At 36.7% G+C, this 20,863-nt stretch overlaps 1 protein-coding gene across 1 annotated transcript; it reads right to left on the minus strand.

Moving 5' to 3' along the window:
• Nucleotides 1-13,318: 13,318 nt before the first annotated feature.
• Nucleotides 13,319-20,123, minus strand: LOC143597306 (uncharacterized). The gene is made up of 8 exons (XM_077075842.1): nucleotides 19,455-20,123; nucleotides 18,391-18,579; nucleotides 18,213-18,305; nucleotides 17,082-17,264; nucleotides 16,897-16,999; nucleotides 16,620-16,805; nucleotides 14,534-16,530; nucleotides 13,319-14,110 (listed from the first exon to the last, which is right to left on the minus strand). The coding sequence occupies exons 1-8, from the start codon at nucleotides 19,662-19,664 to the stop codon at nucleotides 13,556-13,558; spliced, it is 3,516 nt and encodes a 1,171-aa protein (XP_076931957.1). The 5' UTR covers nucleotides 19,665-20,123; the 3' UTR covers nucleotides 13,319-13,555.
• Nucleotides 20,124-20,863: the final 740 nt, after the last annotated feature.

Below are 20,863 nucleotides of genomic sequence, written 5' to 3' on the forward strand. Positions count from 1 at the left end.
GGACGTTTCGCGATCCAATAAGTGTGAAACAAATTCTTAACATAATAACAACTATTTTGTTAGTACTGAAGAATTCGAAAGATAAAACGCATTGGGTTGACATTACAAATACGAATATGAAATAAACCAAAAATGACGAATGTCATAGTCTTCCCTACTTTACGAAATTTCATCCCGAAATTAAAATAAACTTAAGAAAAGAGATAATTACAAACGGATGTTGTTTTTCAGTGAAGAAATAGTAAGAAGAAAAATTTTAAGTAAGAACAATAACGTCAAATCCTTGCATGACTCGAAAAACGCCCCGAAAGAGAAACAAAATAGAGGCACTTAAATATAAGATGTACCGGCGGCGTATCCACCATACCTTTATCATCTTGAATTTATACCGTTTTTCTTTTATCATTCTCGGGTCTGAGTTATCGCACACAACCACACTTACTATGGCTTTCATGCGAGGGTTTCGATAATTAAGTGTGCACCCATAATTATTTAGATCGTCCACATGGTTCGTTCCATTGTGTGGTTTTAAAGACATGTATATATATTTTGAAATCTTAAATATTAGAAACGTAAGTAAAACCTGTTAAATTTTACCAATATTGACAAACCAATACTAGCGGTTGAAAATTTTTGATGTTAACTTTTAAATAAGTAGGAAAAAAATAAGGTAAATAATTTAAACAACTAAAAAAAATTTAATGACTCACATGATATGACCCGAGGTTAAAATAACGATTTGGTTAAATAAGTATAGATGGTTGAATAGATAGGGTTATAGGGTAAACAATATGAAACGAGACTTGAAATCGAAGGTCGTCAAAAAGATAAAATCAATACTTGTAAGTCGATACACTAAATTACTATTAAATTGATAAGTGTAACATGATAACGAGAACTCCGATAAGTGGAAAGGAGAAATCCAATAAGTGAAAATGAGGAATACGATAAGTGAAAATGAGAAATCTGATAAGTGAATACATCCGGTTGGGATAAACAACGATACCATTAACAATAACATCGTACTATGAGTTTCATAAGTGAAGCAAACTTGAGGTTATAAGCACTTGAGGATATGATTGCATGAAATGTGATTAAATATCATAAGAATGGGGTGGGTTTTATGGGGGAGCGTAACCATATATCTAACAGAAATATCAGTTGTTTAACTAAACAAAACATTGAAGAAATGTAATAGAATGCGCGTACGGCTTCTATTGTGAAATATTTCATATAATCATGATTATAGAAACGGTTTCCAATAGCGCCAAAGTTTGTGGACAGTTATGTGTAGGCCGTTAATTGCGTAAATAAGATCATGCAACGAATGCATAAAAAGGCATTTAAAATGAACAATATAAGCGTGATAGAAATATCATTTTAAAATAAAACGAAATTGTAGTGAAACTGAAATTTGAAGTAGTGCATAATAAACACACCAATTGTTGTCTAATAATCTGGATCCGGTCATGAATAATCGAAACACAATAATGAAATATCGAGTACATAGAGTTGTTATGGAAATATCTCGTTAAAATGTAAAGAACATCATAAGAAATGAGACTCGGGATAATGGTAAAGTACATAAATCGCATATCATAAATCATCAAAAAATAAAATTTAAAATAAAACTTCGAGTAAGGGGGTTATATCCATCCAACAAACGAAATATAATGACTGAGCATCATGGCAACGCGTAGTTAGAGAAATTCATAAATTGTAATCAAGTAAATCTAAGTGGTTAAATTCTTAAACAAAATTTCTTGAGTATATAAAACTGTTATGATAATATCGCTTCTATTTCAAAATAAACCGTAAAAGAAATAAGACATGTGAAAATGTGAGGTAATGAAACGCGTAAATTGTCATTGAATAATCCAGGATAGACAAATTTCATACCGAAATATCGAGTATATAAGGTTGTTGTTGGAACACCAAAAAAAAAATAATTCGTAGGACGAAAAGGAAAATTGAGGCAACGCGAAATAGTGAAATTTGTAAACTATTATCGAATAAATCTTAAAGCAACATTCGAGTTGAAACTTTGTGTGTGTAAATCATTATGGTATTATTACTTTAAGTAAAAAAGGAATCATAAGTGTAATAAGTATTGCGCCAAGGCGATATCGCAAAACACGTAAAGTAGTTGTTGAAAATTTTTGAAAACAAGACCTATTATTAAATTTCGAGTGTGTGCAGTTTTATTTGACAATATCATCTTTAAACAAAAAGGATTTAAAAAGGAAAGAACATTATGAATAAGTGTAAATCATTATCTTGAAAACAAAGGTTTATAAACGAAAAAAGGAGTCGTTTTAAATGCGTTACTTATATGTATATATGTATATATATATATATAATACTTCACTACGGGAAATGAGGCTTGCGTGTGTATGTAGAAGTTTAGGCTTTAATGGTTGATGGTTTGGGTACCTTTTGAGGAATGAGTGGGTTCTCGAGTGTCTTGTGTAACCAGGTTTACTTGGGTTTGGTAGTTGTGGGGTTTGTTTGAGCTTGATGGGTTGGGTAAGTTGAGATTGACTAGCTTGGGTTTGGATACGGTTCGTATATGCATTTTGCAAAGATGGCTCGGATGACTATTGTGGTACTAGAACTTGAAGGTTGGGTGGTAATGGTATGACAGCATGGTTTATAGCTCGACATAGTATAGGTCAAATGTTTGAATCATAGTTGGGCAAACTTTGGTTGGTGTGGGTCCAAGGAATGAGTTGATGTGATGCTTGTCGGCGTTTCATAGTAGTAGGATAGTGAAATGGGTAGGTGTTATTTAGGGTAAAAGTATCGGTATTGGAGCTCTTTGTTGGGTTGATTTTGTACATCTTGATTTTGCATGGAGTTTGAGTTGGTGATGGCATAAATTAGGTTAGTTAGGTTTCGTTTCTCCTCGAGGTTGGGGCAAAATCGTTAACGTGTGAAGATATGGTAGTGGAAGGAGAGAGTTGTAGCGATGACAATAGGGGTAATGACAGGTTGATTGTAGTGATGGTTTGAGTGAGGATGTTTGGTGACTTGCGGTTGCGTTTTTAAAGAAAACTTGACCAACATTACGTTTGAAATTGAAAGTATCATAATTCATAAACCACTAAATTTAAATTGAAGAGGTTAAAACACTTATGAAATTTTGTGGACCAAACTACAAATAAAAAAAATATACGAAGCTGAAAGCTCTTTGTGAATCACCCTAGATTATCCGTGTTTCAATAACAACGTGAATATTTCGATATAAATGCAATAGACAAGGGAATATATATATACACAGATACACACACACACATATATATATAAGGTATCGATAAAAGTTTAAAACTTAGGGATTTATAGGATTGAGAAACAAGTTAGTGAACCACCACAATTTCATTGCTTCAACAATTCCCACTAACATAAGTATTGCCATGAAAACGTCGGGTCGTGCTTGCCTTGTCTTAAATATTTTTATAAGAGAAAATTTCAATTAAAAGAATCCTTTTAATATAAATAGTCCATGAATTGGATAAAATTAAGTGGGAGAAATTTATCATAAAATTAAAACTAGAAAATGATGAACAAAATTGTATATTGAATATTACCATAAGAAATAAAACAAAATTGTTATGAGAAATCAATAAAAATCTTTATGGGGATAAAATTTACTATGGGGGTTCAAAATAAGTATATTGTGTATTACAATTTGTTATGAGGTATCAAGATATATAATGAAAATCGCTATGAGAACTAAATTTCGTAACAAGGATTTTACCATAAGGGTTACATAATATTTTATGTATTAACAATGATTTTGAGAATTTAAAAGTAACATTTTGGTGAAACGAGGAATCAAGATTAATAAGATTGTCATAAATCTAGAATTTTTATGAAAATGTTGTATGAGAAAAAAAATCAAAGAATTAAAAATTATGCAATGAGAATTACTTGAGAAATCTAAGTAAAACTGTCATGAGAAAATTCAGAATGATTGAAATTGTATGATGAAATTTTTTTGTTGTGATAAATCATAACGAACAAAAATTATATAATGGAAGTTGTCATGAGAATTCAAATTGTACAAAATAAAATTTAAAAAATCCAAATATGCGAAATTATGTAATGAAAATTGTTGTGAAAAATCAAGATGGGAAAGTTGTGTAATAAATTTACCATGTGAAATCAAAATATAAGAGAATTAGTCATAACGAAAAATTAATCTATATATATATGAGAAATTCGTAATGAGAAATCAATATAAAGGAAATGAATAAATAAATACTTTGAATAAATAAGCCCTTTAAACATTTATAAAATAATAAAATTTAACGGTGAGACCGTTCATGTACCACCATGAATCTTGTTCAAATCATCAAATCTTAAAGGTAATTGTAATAAAATGGGGAGTCGAACATGTGTACGTATCACCCTTTTTTACACGTTTTGTCCCAAATATCGTAATAATAACAATAACAAGTAAACAATGAGGCAATTTGGGGTGTTGAAAACATTAGTCCACGTATCACCGTGGCTCTTATGCTTCCAACAAAAATATAAGAAGGCAACCGGAACGCTTGCATTCGCCAACTTAAAGTTGTTGACACGTATAACATGGTTTGTTGGCCTAGAAGAAGAATACTAAAATTCAATCATCCCAGGTAAGTAAATCACCTTCGATTCTTGGAATCTTTTTGTCAAATGATCGTTTCATAGTGTCTCGCCCCCGATGGTGGCTACAAAACCGTTATAGAGTCAAGCTTTAAGGAAATGATGAATAACCGGATCCAAATTAAGTTTGTGATTCATAAAACATCATAAAACTAACTTCTTGTGGTAAGGTAAGGATATCTTAAAATAATTATGAGAGTGTTTGTAAGTGTATAAATGAGATTTAATGGTGGTAAGGTAAGGATACCTTAGAATGTTTTGTGTGTTTGTGTATGTGTATATATGAGATTAAATGAAGTACACAAGTAGATAAATAAATAAGTGCAATGAACAATCAAGTAGGGCAACCACGTATAAGCAACACGTATAAGGACCATAAAGCAAAACTATACTAAGCCGTTACGTCTAACCGCCTATCTTATAGTCATGGCTCTTATACCAATCTGTCACACCCCGAACAAAGGCGGTGGAACATGCTGGGGTGCAACGGATTGCTCAAGAACACTATGTCACTATTAAAGTGACAATATATACTCAACTCGTTTATTTTATTCAATAATCACAAATACAACTTGTTCAAGATAAAACACAAACAATTTCATATAATCAATAAATTTATTAAAGTATCCTAAAGCTAAGTGACGAGTCTTCAATCTTCACAAGCAACATAAGAGTAAACTTGTAGCATGCATAAAATAGATTTGATCAACACGAATGTTGATGAGCAATACACTATTTTTTTATATATGAATATAATGAGGCAAAAATCACAATTCACATGTGTAAATAGCATAAAGCAACAACCATTGTAAATGTAAAGTAATTAATTATGGCTCATTTTTATTTGGTAACAACCAAAATACTACGAGAATGAGACCCTATTCTACAAACACAAGGCTAAAGTAGTTAGGGGTGCGTATAATCATACTTATTGAGGCTCGACAACAACATAAAAATAAACACTCGTGCACATAATCAATTTGAGACATAAACAAAGATCGAGCAAATATTCTTACAAACACATAATATTGAATTGTGGATTTAATGAGATCATAAAACAAGTAAGTTTGAATATGGTATGCATGCCACCCCCCAAAGTATAAAAGCGTAAAAAAGGGGGTGTGTGATTACTCACATGAAATAAGTAACTTGAAGGATTAGTTTGCGGTAAAACAAAAAGGTAAGTTCAACGAGCAAGACCTAGATTAAGAGGGTCTTGAGTTGGTAGATGGTTTTAAAAGCTTTAAAGTAAAATAACATGACAAGTAAAATAAATAATTAAAGTTTGAGGGTTAAAGTGTAAATACATAGGAAATTAAAGTAATGGTTTTTGAAAAGTAAGTTTACTCGAAATCGGGTCTCGGTATTCTATTAATTAGTTTTACTTAACCTTTGTTAAGTAAATATGTGGGGAAATGTTTAATGCAATAGTGCACGACCCCTTAGTTAATTACCAAAACGGGATTTTAACGCCTGTTCGGTTTAGTCGGTTCGGGTCTTGATAAATTGTCAAGTCTGAACACGACATTCCAAAGTGACAAATATCATGAGATAAATTATTTAAAACGGAAACTTAGCTAATGCTAGAAGTTCTATTAAAGAGAAACTCCAAACACCAATGTTAAGCGAGTGTTCGGTTTTATCGGTCCAAGCTTATTATAAGATCAAGTTAGATCTGACATACCAAGTACGTTAAGAAAACATTTATAATTATTTTGTAAAAGATTTTAAAAGAAAATGTGAGATTCGGTGGCCCGAAACACAACTAGTGTGTTTTAAGAGAGTGAACTCGGTTTAGTTCGTTTTTTTGGTTTGGTTGGTTCAAGACTTGGTACGTGACCAAGTTTGGATCCAAAAATCCATATTATATTAACAAATACAAAAATGTAAATAGAAGAACTTAAACACTTAAATCTTACATACAACTTGTTTTAAAACAATTAAATAAAAAGTTAAACGAGAGTTCGGTTTCGGTTCGGTCCTTGACTCAGTATGAGACCGAGGATGGCTGCGACATACCCAATACCATTGAACTATTAAAATAAACTTAGAAATGTTAATACTCAAGTCTTACAACATGTTAATAATGCGGTATTTAAAAGAAAGTTCGGTTTTGGCTAGGTCTCTGACTCGGAATGAAACTGAGGATGGTTGCCACTTACCCAATACCATATAACTTATTAAAATGATTTGGAAACTAAAATAATTAGAAACTAAACAACATTAATAAGCTTACATAAATTAAAGTGTTTAACAAGGACTATAATAGTCCTCCATGTAGCCTTTCCTAGCAATACACCTAAACCGACCATGGTCAGAGAAGGGAAAGCCAAGGAAACAAGGGAAGTATGTTTTAAACAAGCTAGAATAACAAGCTTTAATTAACAAGAATTAGTTAAAAACAAATATTAGCATTAGTTTGACCTTTGAGGAGTTAAACTATCAAGAGTTTGAAAGATGAATGTAACAACGTGAAAATTTCGAGTTCAAAGTATCAACTTTCCAAAGTCTAGGGACTAAAATTGCCAAATTCCAAAGTTGAGGGTTGAATTTGAAAATTCTGATTTCCTGACCCATCGCGCTACGCGATGAGTCAGAGGAGAGCCTCATTGCGTATCGCGATGGGGTACCTGACACAACGTGACACGTGTGCCACGTGGCACACGGTAGCACTGGTTATCGCCACGTGTCACCACGTGGCAACACTGCTGCCACGTGTTGCCAAGTGTAGCGATGCCTGCCACGTGTCAACACGTGGCTGGTCTACGCTGTGAGTCAGCAGACTTATATCGCGATACGCGATAGGTCTGTTGAGGAGCCTATCGCGTATCGCGATTGGGACCAACTTCAAGTCTATAAATAGCAAGTCCGGGATTTCATTTTCTCACATCCAAATTCAGTATTCCACTCTCTCTCTAACATCTCTCTAAGTCCCGACAATCGTATATTCGATCTGCCTCGATAAGCGTGCCATAATCCATCGTTAAGCCTGTCCCGAACCTCATTTGTGTACCAACGTTTCCTTGGAGTTTGTGCAACCGGCCACCCACATTCAAGCAAAGGTGTTTGCTATAATGGCGATGAATCTCCTAAAGCGTGTCAACGAGTATTAAAGATTTGGTGTTCCTCGATTTGCGTGTCGAGCAAAGTAAAGCGGCGTTGGAGTGCTGCCCGAGTCCCTAGAAGTTTCTATACGCCACTTAAGGTTAGGCGTAATAATGAATTCAATATAATTCAATATTATATTAAAGGCTTAAGCCTTAAGTCGAGGTTATACTCGATACCTCGATAAAAGAAAAGAAAACATAACAAAGAAACAAATGAAAGTTTAATTATGAATATTGTTGAATATGTATATATGTGTGTAAGTATATATGTAAATATTCTTTGTTATGAAATATTATTTAATGAATAAAGAGTATTCTTAAATAATATAAGAAAAAGATTACGTTTCCTGGAGAAGAAGAAACGTCGGGTTTTTATTATAAACTAAAGCTTTATAAACCTACTTTTAAACTAAAGGTTTTCAAGTAAACAAGAATTGAACTAAAGGTTCAATCGAGGATTGAGATATAAGACTAAAGGTCTTAAGCCGGATCGTGTATCCGACTAACAAATATTTATACTCGTACTATAGGTGCGAGATAAAGAAAGGGAAAGACCCTTGGACGGTGAGTGAAGCCGATCCTAAAGAGACAAGGTGAATTCGCCCCCAAACTTTTACTTATTTTAAAAATAAGTCAAACTTGTTATATGAAATTGTTTACAAGGAACTATGTGTTCCTAAAACCATTATAAATAGAGGGTATAAACCTAGCCCTCAGGCTGTGGTATACGTATGTCTGGATCCTTACATAGGTGGTACTATGCGATGTATGGGCATGATCGCACCACCCTTGGTCGTAGGACGCTCTCCTGCAGGGAGTACGACCGTTGTGTATATTTACGGGTACTTAACTAAGTCGAACGCTGCGGTGTTTGCTGAGGTGACCTAGCGTAGAGGCTCATATTTATAATGTGTTATTTGACTTTGTTATTCCTAAGCCACGTTGGGCCGAGGCAGGCGTAGTCTCGAGGGGTAATAAGGTAAAAGAGTTATTTTTGCGTCAGCGTGTTCACCAGCATTCGTTGCTGACGTATTTTCTTACATTTTGCAGGTGAACAAAGTTAGAGTTTGGCATGACGAAGTACTATGATATCCGATGGCTCGGATTCTTTTTGTGAACTTAATGTTTTAATGTGGTGGTTTTGTAAATATAAACAAATAACCTTTTGTTAACTTAAACGGGTGTTTATAATCCCGTCTTTTGAATATATATAAATATTACATTTTCGATCCATAAAGTTGTATGAGACTTCCGCAAACTAACGCAACTCTGATTTATTTACAAACACGATACCAAGTTTTGGGTCGCACTCCTAGGCCCTGGAAGGGGGTGTGACAATGAAATTAGAACTTAGATGGGGAGAGTGTTTGAGGTGAATGAGCAGCCAAAGAGGGGTGTATTGGTCTTGTTTATATAGGGAAAGAGTAAGGGTTGGGGTATAATGTTGCTTTCAAGAATTTACATGCATTTGGATAGGTTAAATTGGTCAAACAAGGCATAAAACAACAAAAACGAGTTGGGAAATCTGCAGATGCGTGGAGGTGTTGCACGACCACCATGTGCATGGTGGTGGCATGACGCAGCGCCCCATGGGGGGGGTTGTTTTAAGCTTTTGATTAGTTGGCGAGTTTGGTCCCTGAAGTTCGTTTTAAGTCCTTTCTAGCCATAAAATGGTGTTTTAAGGTACCAAAAAGGACATTTCGCGATCCAATAAGTGTGAAACAAATTTGTAACATAAAAACCACTATTTTTGTTAGTATCGAAGAATCTGAAAGATAAAATGGGTCGGGTTGACAATACAAATACGAATAAGAAATAAACCAATAATGATGAATTTCATAGTCTTTCCTACTTTAGGAAATTTCATCCCGAAATTAAAATAAACTTAAGAAAAGAGATAATTACAAACGGATGTTGTTTTTTAGTGAAGAATTAGTAAGAAGAAAAATTTTAAGTAAGAAGAATAACGTCAAATCCTTGCATGACTCGAAAAACGCCCCAAATGAGAAACAAAATAAAGGTACTTATATATAGGATGTACCAGCGGCGTATCCACCATGCCTTTATCATCTTGCATTTCTACTGTTTTTCTGCTATCATTCTCGGGTCCGAGTTATCACACACAACCACAGCTACTATGGCTTCCATACGACGGTTTCGATAATTAAGTGTGCACCCATAATTACAATACAAATACGAATACGAAATAAACCAAAAGTGACGAATGTCACAGGTGAGAGCGTGAGGCTGCGAAACTTGATCGAGCAACTTGAAGGAGAAATGGAGGATCAACGCGAAACCCAAGGTCACTTGAATGAGTCGTTGGTAAACCACTACCTCGCAGTTATGGACGTATTGCGGTTAACAAATGAGGATGTGGAATACATAAGGACACACTTAATGGAGACTTTCCTTGGCTTTCTCCGTGTAAATGAGCCAAGGACTGGCCAGAGTAATAGAAGACAAACAGCTCTTGAAAATTTGTTCGCTAATGCTGAAAGGGTCAGAGCTCAAGGAAACTTACATGGTTTCCTATACAATGGTGAAGCTAGGAGAGATGCTGGTGAAGGTGGTTCAGGTGCGAAGGGGGGTGTTGATGAGCCTGTTTATGTTGTTGGTACCATAGCTAGCACTGAACTTGTAGTTACTACTGCCATCATAACAAGGCAGGTCAGTTCTACAAGTTCCCCACTTGATGCACCAACTTCTTGTGAACAGGTCAGTGCTCCTATCACTTCTGCTATGGTTCCCATTATTCCACAACAGCCGATGGCTCAAGAAGGTGGTGAAGGTGATGGCAATGGTGATGATGAAGATGACACGAATGATGATGAGAATGATGATGAGGAAGATAATGAAAATAAGGATGATGAGGATGATGATGACGATGATGAGCACACGTTTGACAGTTTTGATGAGGCTCATGATGGTGATGATAGTGGTGATGGTGATTCCACTGAAGAGAATAAGGCTAGTGAAGAGGAGCTACCAAACGAGGCTCTAAAAACTCATGAGACGGATGCTGCTTTAGAGGCCGAAATAGCCTCTACTTTTAACGATTACTGTATTGCAGAATTCAGCTTGCTCTTCCAAGAAGCCATTGAAGAAAATAAAGACGAAAGTGATGATGGAATAAACTACTCTCCTAACCTGGATACTCCGGTAAGAGAGAATGTAGAGCCGGTGATTGAAGAACTTGTTGCTGCTCCAACCATGAAGACTACTCAATGAAAGTCAACAAAATGCATCAAGTATTATAATGTGAGCAGGATGGCCAACATGATATGGAGGTCAAACCCGTACCATGACTCCGCCAAAATCCTCTACGCAAAGTGGCATAAGGATAGCAAAAGCTGGGCTATTCGTATCTCACTTATAAAGACATGCACACTTTGTCGGTCCTCGATATGAACTACTTCAGAAAAACTGTGGGTCTGGGCGAGGGTGAGAACACTGTAGAGGGATGGTTCAACGGGTTTGTGAGCCATGAGTGGAAGCATGACTACCCAGCGTTCACTCTTAATCCGGGTAGATCATACAAGTCAAAGGAAGTCAACCTGTTTACCAAGAAGTCAGCCAAAGGAAGAAGATACCAGATGCCAGACGATCATGGAGAACCGATTTTTCATGGCATGCCCTTCGACGATGACTTTCATTTGACTTTGTTGCTTGGTAGTTCGACAACGTTCATGGTGAGGTCATCATTCCTTGTGAACGCACTCATGACCTCCGGTTCTTTGATGAACATGAGCTGGCTGGGTTTGGATTGACTGACCTGAAGAAACTAGTCAAGTCACCTTTGTGTACTGTTGAAGACATTCGTCGTGATAACACCGATGCTATTGTGGGAAAGTTCAACAAGTTTGTCTGTTTACTTGTTGAGAAACAACCCTTTGATCAAGACGATGTATTCGAGTACGAATCCGAGTGCGAATGAAGATGGAAGCTAACAAGGCAAACACCAAAGACTAGAGGGAGATTGTAAAGCCCATTTTGTAATTAGTCTTTCGTATTTGTATTTAATGTTCGTTTATGTAATGTTAGCTAGTTGCACTTTGTTCATATGTATGTTTGGGCCCAATGCCACTTGTAATAAAGCCCAATGGGCCGATATAATGGAAAACACGTGTATGAGCACACACAATATATATAGTGTGTGTAACTCATACACACACGACCTTTTGTCAAAACCTTATCCTATAACAACTCTCAAACTCTCTCTTCTCTTTCTTTCTCACGGCAATAACAATAATAAAACAAGATCCGAGATCTCGGTTCTCACTAGTGATTTCTGCTAGCTAGAGTAGAGGTTGATCCAAGATAACTAGTAAAAGTTGTTGTGTTGTTATATCCGGTCAAGGGACCTACATGGTCGGAGGCGACTGTTGGCGGTGGTGGTGGCGGTGATAACGGTGGTCGGAGGCAGCGGTTAGCACTGGTGGCGATGGTGGTGGCGGTGGGTGACGGCGGGGACGATCGATGGCAACGGTTCGTGGTGGCGGCGGTTCAGGGTGGTGGTCGGAGGCAGCGGTTAGCACTGGTGGCGATGGTGGTGGCGGTGGGTGACGGCGGGGACGGTTGATGGCAACGGTTCGTGGTGGCGGCGGTTCAGGGTGGTGGTCGGTTGCAACGGTGGGTGGGCCTATGGCGATGGCGGCGCCGGTCGTAGGTATGGTAGTTGGTGGTCGGTGGCGGCAGTGAGATAGTAGTGGAGGTGATATAGGGTGAAAAGTTGAAATGAATAACATACAAGGATAGTGGATGGAATGAATTTGAGATGTTTTAGAGGGAATGGAATATACTTGGTAATAGATCATTTCACTCTTTTCTCCATTTCTTCGTAATTATCCATTTCATTTCAACTCTCATTCAGGCATATCAAACGTTACCCTACTTTTACGCCCTGTTCTTGAGTTTTTTTTAAAGGAGAGAAAGGAAATGGAAACTAAGGATAGTTAAAAAATGGGTGTTCTTGAGTTTTTTTTTTAAATGGAAAGGAAATAAGTAAGACGAGTTAGAAGGAATTAAATTGATGTTTTTTCCAAATAAATTATCCTATCAAAAGTGGGATGATTACTAAGGATTAAAAACCAAATTACAATATTACCCACCAAATTACATAGTTATTATTTCATTTCCTCTAATTTCCTTCCAACTCAAGAACACACCTAATTAAAAAAATTTCATTCTCTTCTCTTCTCTTTCTTATCTTTCCCTCTCATTTCCTTTTTTTTCATTGGTTAAAAAACTCAAGAACAAGGCGTTAATGTTTGCACAATAATAGCTCAATGAAACTTACACGATACAAGCATTAATTGTTCTCAGCCTTTAGAAAAGTATACGCCATTTTTTGTAAATTACTCTTTTTTTGTTTATTGTTCTTGCTCCCGCTCTGCGTCACATCAAAACATTTCGATGTTTAAAACATCCGGATGCCCCGAGCCGGCTAAACTGTTTCACATTGAATTTGCAGCGAAAACAATGAAATTGACACATTAGACAACACAAGATTACAAAATCAAATCGAGGCTAAACTAAAACTTCATTTAATTCTTATACTAATTTATAAAGGATACATGGAAGTTAGTACAACAAAACTGTCTTCTGTACTACAAATACCATCAGTCAATAAGACAGCAGCAGCACATCTAGTATAACAAGGTGGATGCCTAAGGGAAGTAAAAAAAAATCCTACATCTCACAAAACAACACATGTATCCCATCCATCCATCCATCCATCCTAGAATAACAATACATATAACAAAAAATAAAAATATTAAAGCAGGACCCGCAACAAACTACCTCTGATGATGCGACGATGAAGGCCGGTCCGGTGATGACCGTTGTCGTACCGAACCACCACCGTACAACCTATGTTCCTCAAACGCACCCCGAGCCCGACTTCCATCATTTACCCGAGCTTGACCCGTCGCACCAGAAAAGCCCACTTGACCCAACGACCCAAACTCAAGTGGTTCAGCTGACCCGTTTGATGATGGTCCACCAGGGTTCATATACATGCCACGGGCCGTGTGGCCCATGTTAGCCGAACCACTTTGGTTCGAGCCAGGATGCAACGAGCCATTCTGGGTTTGATATGTCGAGAACTGGTCATGTCTATACGAACCCGTTGACCTGTCGGCCCGACTCTCATTACCACCCACCCGGTCAAACCGTGAGCCTGACTTATCCATTTGGTTACGGTTATGATTGCGACCCGAACCGCGAGGCTTTGAATTAGCTTTCCAGTTACTTTCTTTATCCATATGGTTATCACTTCTGTCATAGTTGTAGTTCCCTCTTCGCGGACCTGAAGAATTCCGATCGAGGTCCCGGTCCCTAATCGCAGCCTTCTAACAAAGCAAGACGAATAAAATTAATATTAAAATAAAGAGAAAAATGCACAAATGGTCCCTACATTTTGATCATTTTGTAAATTTGATCCCCATTTTTTAGAAATTGCAAATTAGTCTAAACATTTGTGAAAGTGTTGCACGTTTAGTCCCCAACATTAATCTCGGTTAAACCAAAGAGAGACAATTATCCTTCAAGGAACGACACTTGACATTGCTTTTTCGCTAAAAACTGACTGAGATTAACGCTAGCAACTGAATGTGCAATCCTTTCATAAATGTTTGGACTAAGTTCGCAATTTTATATATTCGAAAACAAACTTGCAATATGGTTAAACCACAGCAACCACTTATGCAATTTTCTCTAATATTAATAATGCAAAATTAAAAATTTGTAAACAAAACATCGATTATTTGACTTACGAGATTTGGTAAATAAGTCCCAGTCCCGCTACGAGGTCTCGGTATATCTTCCACGTACGGTTGGTAAACGTTACCGGGTCGACCCGAAACGGGTGCAGTGACGGGAACAAGCTGGGGCCCGTAGTTCATGAACTGGGTTACTAAATTCATGTTTGGTACAGGTCTACCCGGCCCATCCCATGGGACCCGACCCTGTAGGTACACCGGTGGGACCATAAGAGGTGACGGGTATGCAGGTGGCCCGTGTTGGTATGGACTTTGACAAAAGCGACCAAACTGTAAATTTTGCCAATGGCTCGCAAAGTCACTGTTAAGAATATCGGGTTTCCGTTCTACGGATTCACCAGAAACGGGTCCAACGTCTCGAGACCGATCTAGATCAAAACTCCCTGAATCACCGTTATCCATATTATTATTATCGGCACCATAAAAGTTATTTGGCGGAAGCATTGTGAAAAACGGAACTGGTGGCCCGGTGGGGTAAAACTTTAAGGGCATGGCTTCTGAATTATCCATCATTCTTGGTCTTGAATTTTGACCTAAAACCATCAAACCTGTAGGAATTATTGGGTCGGGCCCACTGGAGTGAGCAAGTTCATAACCGGGCACATGAGATCTTAGAACATGCATAGGTGGAGGTCCCGTGTCTGACCCAACACTTGGTGGACGGGGGAAGTCCTGATTGTCATCCTCGGGCTGTTGAGCTGATGTGTTCTCAATCATGGTCTTACCTTTGAAATACCCACTTGATGACTCAGCGGGAACTAAAACCGGTTTTTTCCCACGTCTTTCCCGTGTTGACTTGTTGACCGCTAACGTGTCATCCCACGAGCTCTCGGATGACGTTTTACTTTTTAACGGGTGGGCAGCAGACGAGAATCTTGAACTTACAGTTCGTTCATCGGTAACCGCATCGGTATCGTCTCTCAACGGTCCACGTTTTTCCTTTTTATACTTCTGTTGACTTTGACTCTGGCCTTGACTTTGACTTTGATTTTGACTTCTCGCCAGACCACCGGACCAACCTGCACGACGAGGTGGAGGAATATAACTCAAGCCAGCTGAAGAGACCCGAACATTATCATCTGCTGCAACAATTTCAGAATTCACCGTCTTACTATCAGGTTCAAAGCTTGAATCTTTTTCCCGCCAAGAATCTGATGAAACATTTTCGTTTCCGGGTTCGGTGGCATTTTCATCTGATGCCGGTCCGAGCCCAGGAAAAAAATGAGTTAGTTGAGAAACAAACCCGTGTGGCAACTGCATTCCCGAGAACGCGGGGACCATTGGCGGGAAATTATTTTGTGCATAACCCATTCCAGCTAGAAACGACGGCGGGAACGGGAATTGTACATGACCCATTGGCATATGAACCGGGCCATTGAACTCATAAAGCCCGGAAGATGACATCATGTTCACAAGATCTTGTTCTTCTTGATGTGCTTGTGACCCGTTATTTGAGTCAACAGAAAATTCAACCCCTTGATGAGTTTGGGTATTTGAAGGCTGATTGTTTCCACTTTCGGGTGATTTTCGGTTAGGTCTAATTTGAGGACCGTCCTTGTAATCATCAGTTAATTCGGGACTAGAGCGTGTTCTAGCAAAGGGAGATCTTTGACTTTCATTGACCAATTGACCCGACACCAAATTTTTCTGGCCTTTGTTTATAGCATTACCCTTCTGATTGTGTGCACGAGAAGCTGGCGTGGCATGCTGACGTGATGTGTTATGAGAATGAGTGTCTTCAAATTCACTCTCGCGACTGATAACTTCTTTGACTTTTTTGCCACTTGGTTTGACTTTTGGAATATCAATGACAGGTTGAATGTCAGGAATTGACAAAGGTGCATCAGGCCGTATCCCGCTGCCATGTCGGTCCCACGTGTTGGTAAAAAACTGATTTACTTCAGCAGCAAGATTTTCCTGAGGGCAATCTAGTAATCTAGCCAGTTTTTTCGCCCCAAACGCAAACGCACTGCGTATTCTATAAAAATTACCTGAAATGAAAAAAACATGCATCGTACATCATAACAAGAAAGCTTAATATACGTTTGTTGTAAAACTGTTTATAAATAATTATACATACCTTTACTGACACTTCGCCCCAAATTATTACTGACACGCAATGGATCAATAACATTAAAATGTTTGGAAACAAAAGTTTGCCCTTGGTTATCAAGACCACTCGGGAAAACTGCGTAGACCGCGCTACAAGCATCAAGAAACACTTTCTTAAGCAGCAACTCTCCGCTGTCCTTACGAGGAGGCTCAGCTACAATTATATTAAAAAATAATACCCGCATCAGCAAAATACCCGACACTATCTAAAATTCTAAACCTGTCGGTAATAAACCTGATATTACCAGTCACATCTGGAAGTGAGCTTATTGGCACGGGACCCCAGAGACTAACACAAAAATATTCCCAGTCGAATTTACTAAAAAACTCCAGAAAACGGTATAAAACCTGAAAATAAAACACAATCATCAAATGTGTATAGAGAATTATTAAATTTAAGGTAAAATTAAATGTTTGTAAACTAGAAAACCTCGAGAGGGCCGGTGAAAGAATTGTTGAAAACATGGAATATGTAAAGAACCAAAGTCTCGAGTGCATATGTTGATATGAGGCCGTGATGAGCACCAAGTATTCGGCTTTCATAGTAACACCATGCTTTGATTAGTATAATGCTGCGTTTAAATAAATGGTTCTGGTTTATCAAATTATCAACCTGCCACATGTATAATTTGTCATCATAAGAAAACTAATATAGAAAGTTAATAACTATTTAAAATGTTTTATAAAAAAAATTCATATGTACCCCTAATAACTTGCATACGATCTTATTTCCAAACTCTCATATCCTAATAACTTGCATACGAGATCTTATTTCCAAACTCTCATATGTCATAAAACTAAAAATGGATACACTAGATATTATAATATTTTGTTGGGTATATTAGATTTACCCATTTCGAAGAAATAAATAATACGGCCATTATACCATTTTCCCCTTACACCCCGAACTCCCCATCCTAACGCAAGTATAAAGAAAATGGGATGCATGCCATAAATTTGAAAATGTGTATACTTGATATTATGAAATTAAATTGAGTATGCATTAAATTTACCCATTTCAGTAAACACATTTTATAATATGACCATTATACCCTTTTATTTCCCCTTATACTCCAAACTCTAAATCCTAATGCAAATTCTAAGAAAGGAGTACAAATGTCATAAATTTGGAAATGGGTATATTTGACATTATGAAACTCTTGGTATATTAGATTTACCCATTTCAGTAAATACAATTTATAATTTGACCATCATACCCTTTTCTTTCCCTTTACACTCCAAACTCTCATATCTAATGCAAGTTTTAAAAAATCAGCATGTACTAAATTTGGAAATGAGTATGCTTGATATTATGAAATTTTGTTGGGTGTATCACATTTATTCATTTCAGTAAAATACAATTTATAAAATGACCATTATAACCTTTTATTTCCCTTTACGCGCCAAACCCTAATATCGTAAAGCAAGATTTTTGAAAAAATATATGTCGTAAATTTGATAATGGGTACATTTGATATTACAAAATTTTGTCGGCTAAACATGATAATATGTGGAGTTTCAGAAAAAAAAAATAATATATCCCAAAATATATGTCACTAACCTCCTCAAGAAAGCAAAGAGTGCACAATCCACCAAGTTGATTAAATGATATATCCACCACAATGTTCTCAACAAGACACTTTATAATCTTCACCTGCGGTTTAACAATCAAGAGTCAATAATACTCATAATAACATAACAATATATAGTGTTATAATTAAAGGTAAAAGGTGGCATACTTCTGCTTGAATGTATTGAACCTCCTTAACACGAAACTCAGCATTTTCATTTTTCTCTTCGGTCTCCAACATATCCCGAACATCACTAGCCCACAAGTCTTTTAATGTTGGATTGCTACTAAACGCTGTTAGGTCTATATCTCCATCGGGTAAATAAGTTTTTAAAGGTACGGACCCGAAAGTAAAAACCTGCAACATGAGATCATGTAAGAACATACAATATAACTCAATGTGTGTGTTCATTCGTTAAAACTTAATCGAACAATCAAACACATACAATTAAACGACAGGGTTTTTTTGTTCATGTGCATTCATTAAAAAAATGAACATCTTCATGTTCGTTTATGTTCCTTCGTTAATAGAACAAACAAAGGCTTTACAAACGCAATCGAACATAAACAAAGATAACCGAGCAAACATCAATTAAAAGTGAGCATGAACATCAATTTGTTGGGCTTAAAAAGTTATTTTACCTGGACTAAATTTTAATAGACGATATTTTAATTTTATAAAACTAGACTGCATTGTAGGCTAAGAAACTTGATAAAGCAAACAATTAAAAGAGAGCATGAACATCAATTTGTTGGGCTTAAAAAGTTAGAATAACTAGACTAAATTGTAATGGATGACATTTTAATTTTATGAAACTAGACTACATTGTAATAGGCTAAAAAAATTAAAGAAGAAATAATCTAAAGTAAACGAACAAACTTAAATAAACCTAAGCTAACAAACAAAAACGCACGAATGGACAAACAAATTTAAATGAATGCAAGTTCACAAACATAAATGAATAAACAGGTCATGTGGTTCATGTTCGCGTAACTAATTAATGAAAAAATTTTCATTAATGTTCGTTAGTTCATTAAATAAATGAACTTCCATTTGTTTCGTTTGCAAGCCTAAATAAACACTAACAATACAATGTTAAATTACTATATTTAACACATATCATTAAAACAACAATGCATAACAGAACATATACACCCAATAACATAAACAATGTTTCTTTATATATAAAGCAGTACAAAAAAAAAAGATAACATTTAATAAATAATAATCACCTGGCAAGGAAAACATTTCATAATAAGTCTCTGAACATAATCAGCAACAGCATTTCTCCGTTCTTCGGACAGCTGATTCGGTTGAATACACGCAATAAGCTCTGCAGTTCTTTCTTCAGCTTTTAACCACCGAACCGAATCCAAACTCTCCAACAGAGGAACCGCATTGGGCAACAGCCCATTTGGCAATATCCCTTCATGGTCGCCCATACAAACCCTAATTTCAAGATTCTTAATTTCGCCCAAAATGTCACACAACTTTCAATTCCAAACAAAACCCAGATACCAATTTCAAATCAAAACAACACCCAGTTTCCCAAATTTCAATATTATTAATTTCCAACACACAAACACTATGAAACCCTAATTTCAAGATTCTTGATTTGGAAGAAAACCCAGGTACAGATTTACAAAATACGAATACCCAGTTGGTTAAATCGTTAAATCAGAGGCTAATTGATGTGGGTTTTTGATACTGAAGCTCGAACAGTCAGTGTCTGTGTGTGTTTTGTGGGTGTATTGGTAGGTGCGAGAAATTGGGGATTTTGGCTATATTTTGGGGATAATCCGATACATGGGGAGATACTAAGTCCTGAAATTGTGGAGTGAGAATCAACGAACAAGGTTTGATTTGATTGATTAATAAAAAGATGGATAGAATTAGAAGATCAGAGATAGCTAGGGCAAATATGCATGACGAAATTGACAGATTAATCGTGTAGGATTCTAGAACCCTAATTTGGGTGTTGTGATGTTGGGCCTCAAGATCCTCCAAAGCCCATGCTATATATATAATATAAAGACTAGTAAAAGTTTAATAAGTTAAGTATTTTTCATTAAATAATTAAAATAAAAGAATCTAATTATAATAATAGAGAGACATGTAAGTAACCAAGATGTGTTGTTACCCTTTTTTAAATGACAAAACTGATTTTACTGAATACAAAGTTATTGTTCTTCGTACTCGTTGAGTTATGGTGCACGACCCGCTGAACTCTTTTAAAACGTAGCAGCATCGGCGCCAAGGGACCCAAATGTATCAAAAGCAAAAGGAATGAAGGTGTGTTGATTCTCAACACACGCATTTTCGTGCTTAACAATTTTTCCTGCTTCTGCCTTTAGCATGGTCTGTCTTGCAACAAGCCCGGTGTCCCTAAACCCGACAAAACGGGATACCCCATTAAGGTCCACACAAGCATGCTACCCCCTGCCCATCCAAACACAAGAATATGTGTTGGTCGGAGAGTAAACCTTCCTTCACACGGATCCGACCAAAAATTCACAAGAGCCTCTTTTTTTGTCGAGATTCACACGTGTTATAACACATCACAAAGGACATCCCTGACCAAATCATGTCTATATTTAAACCCCGAGAGTTCTTTGCAATGAACCGTGTGTTCACCAAAATT

The sequence above is a fragment of the Bidens hawaiensis genome, unplaced genomic scaffold (genome assembly GCF_021521415.1).
Source record: "Bidens hawaiensis isolate Kalapana, Puna unplaced genomic scaffold, B.hawaiensis_p1.1 tig00048083_1, whole genome shotgun sequence".
NCBI classification, from domain to species: domain Eukaryota; kingdom Viridiplantae; phylum Streptophyta; class Magnoliopsida; order Asterales; family Asteraceae; genus Bidens; species Bidens hawaiensis.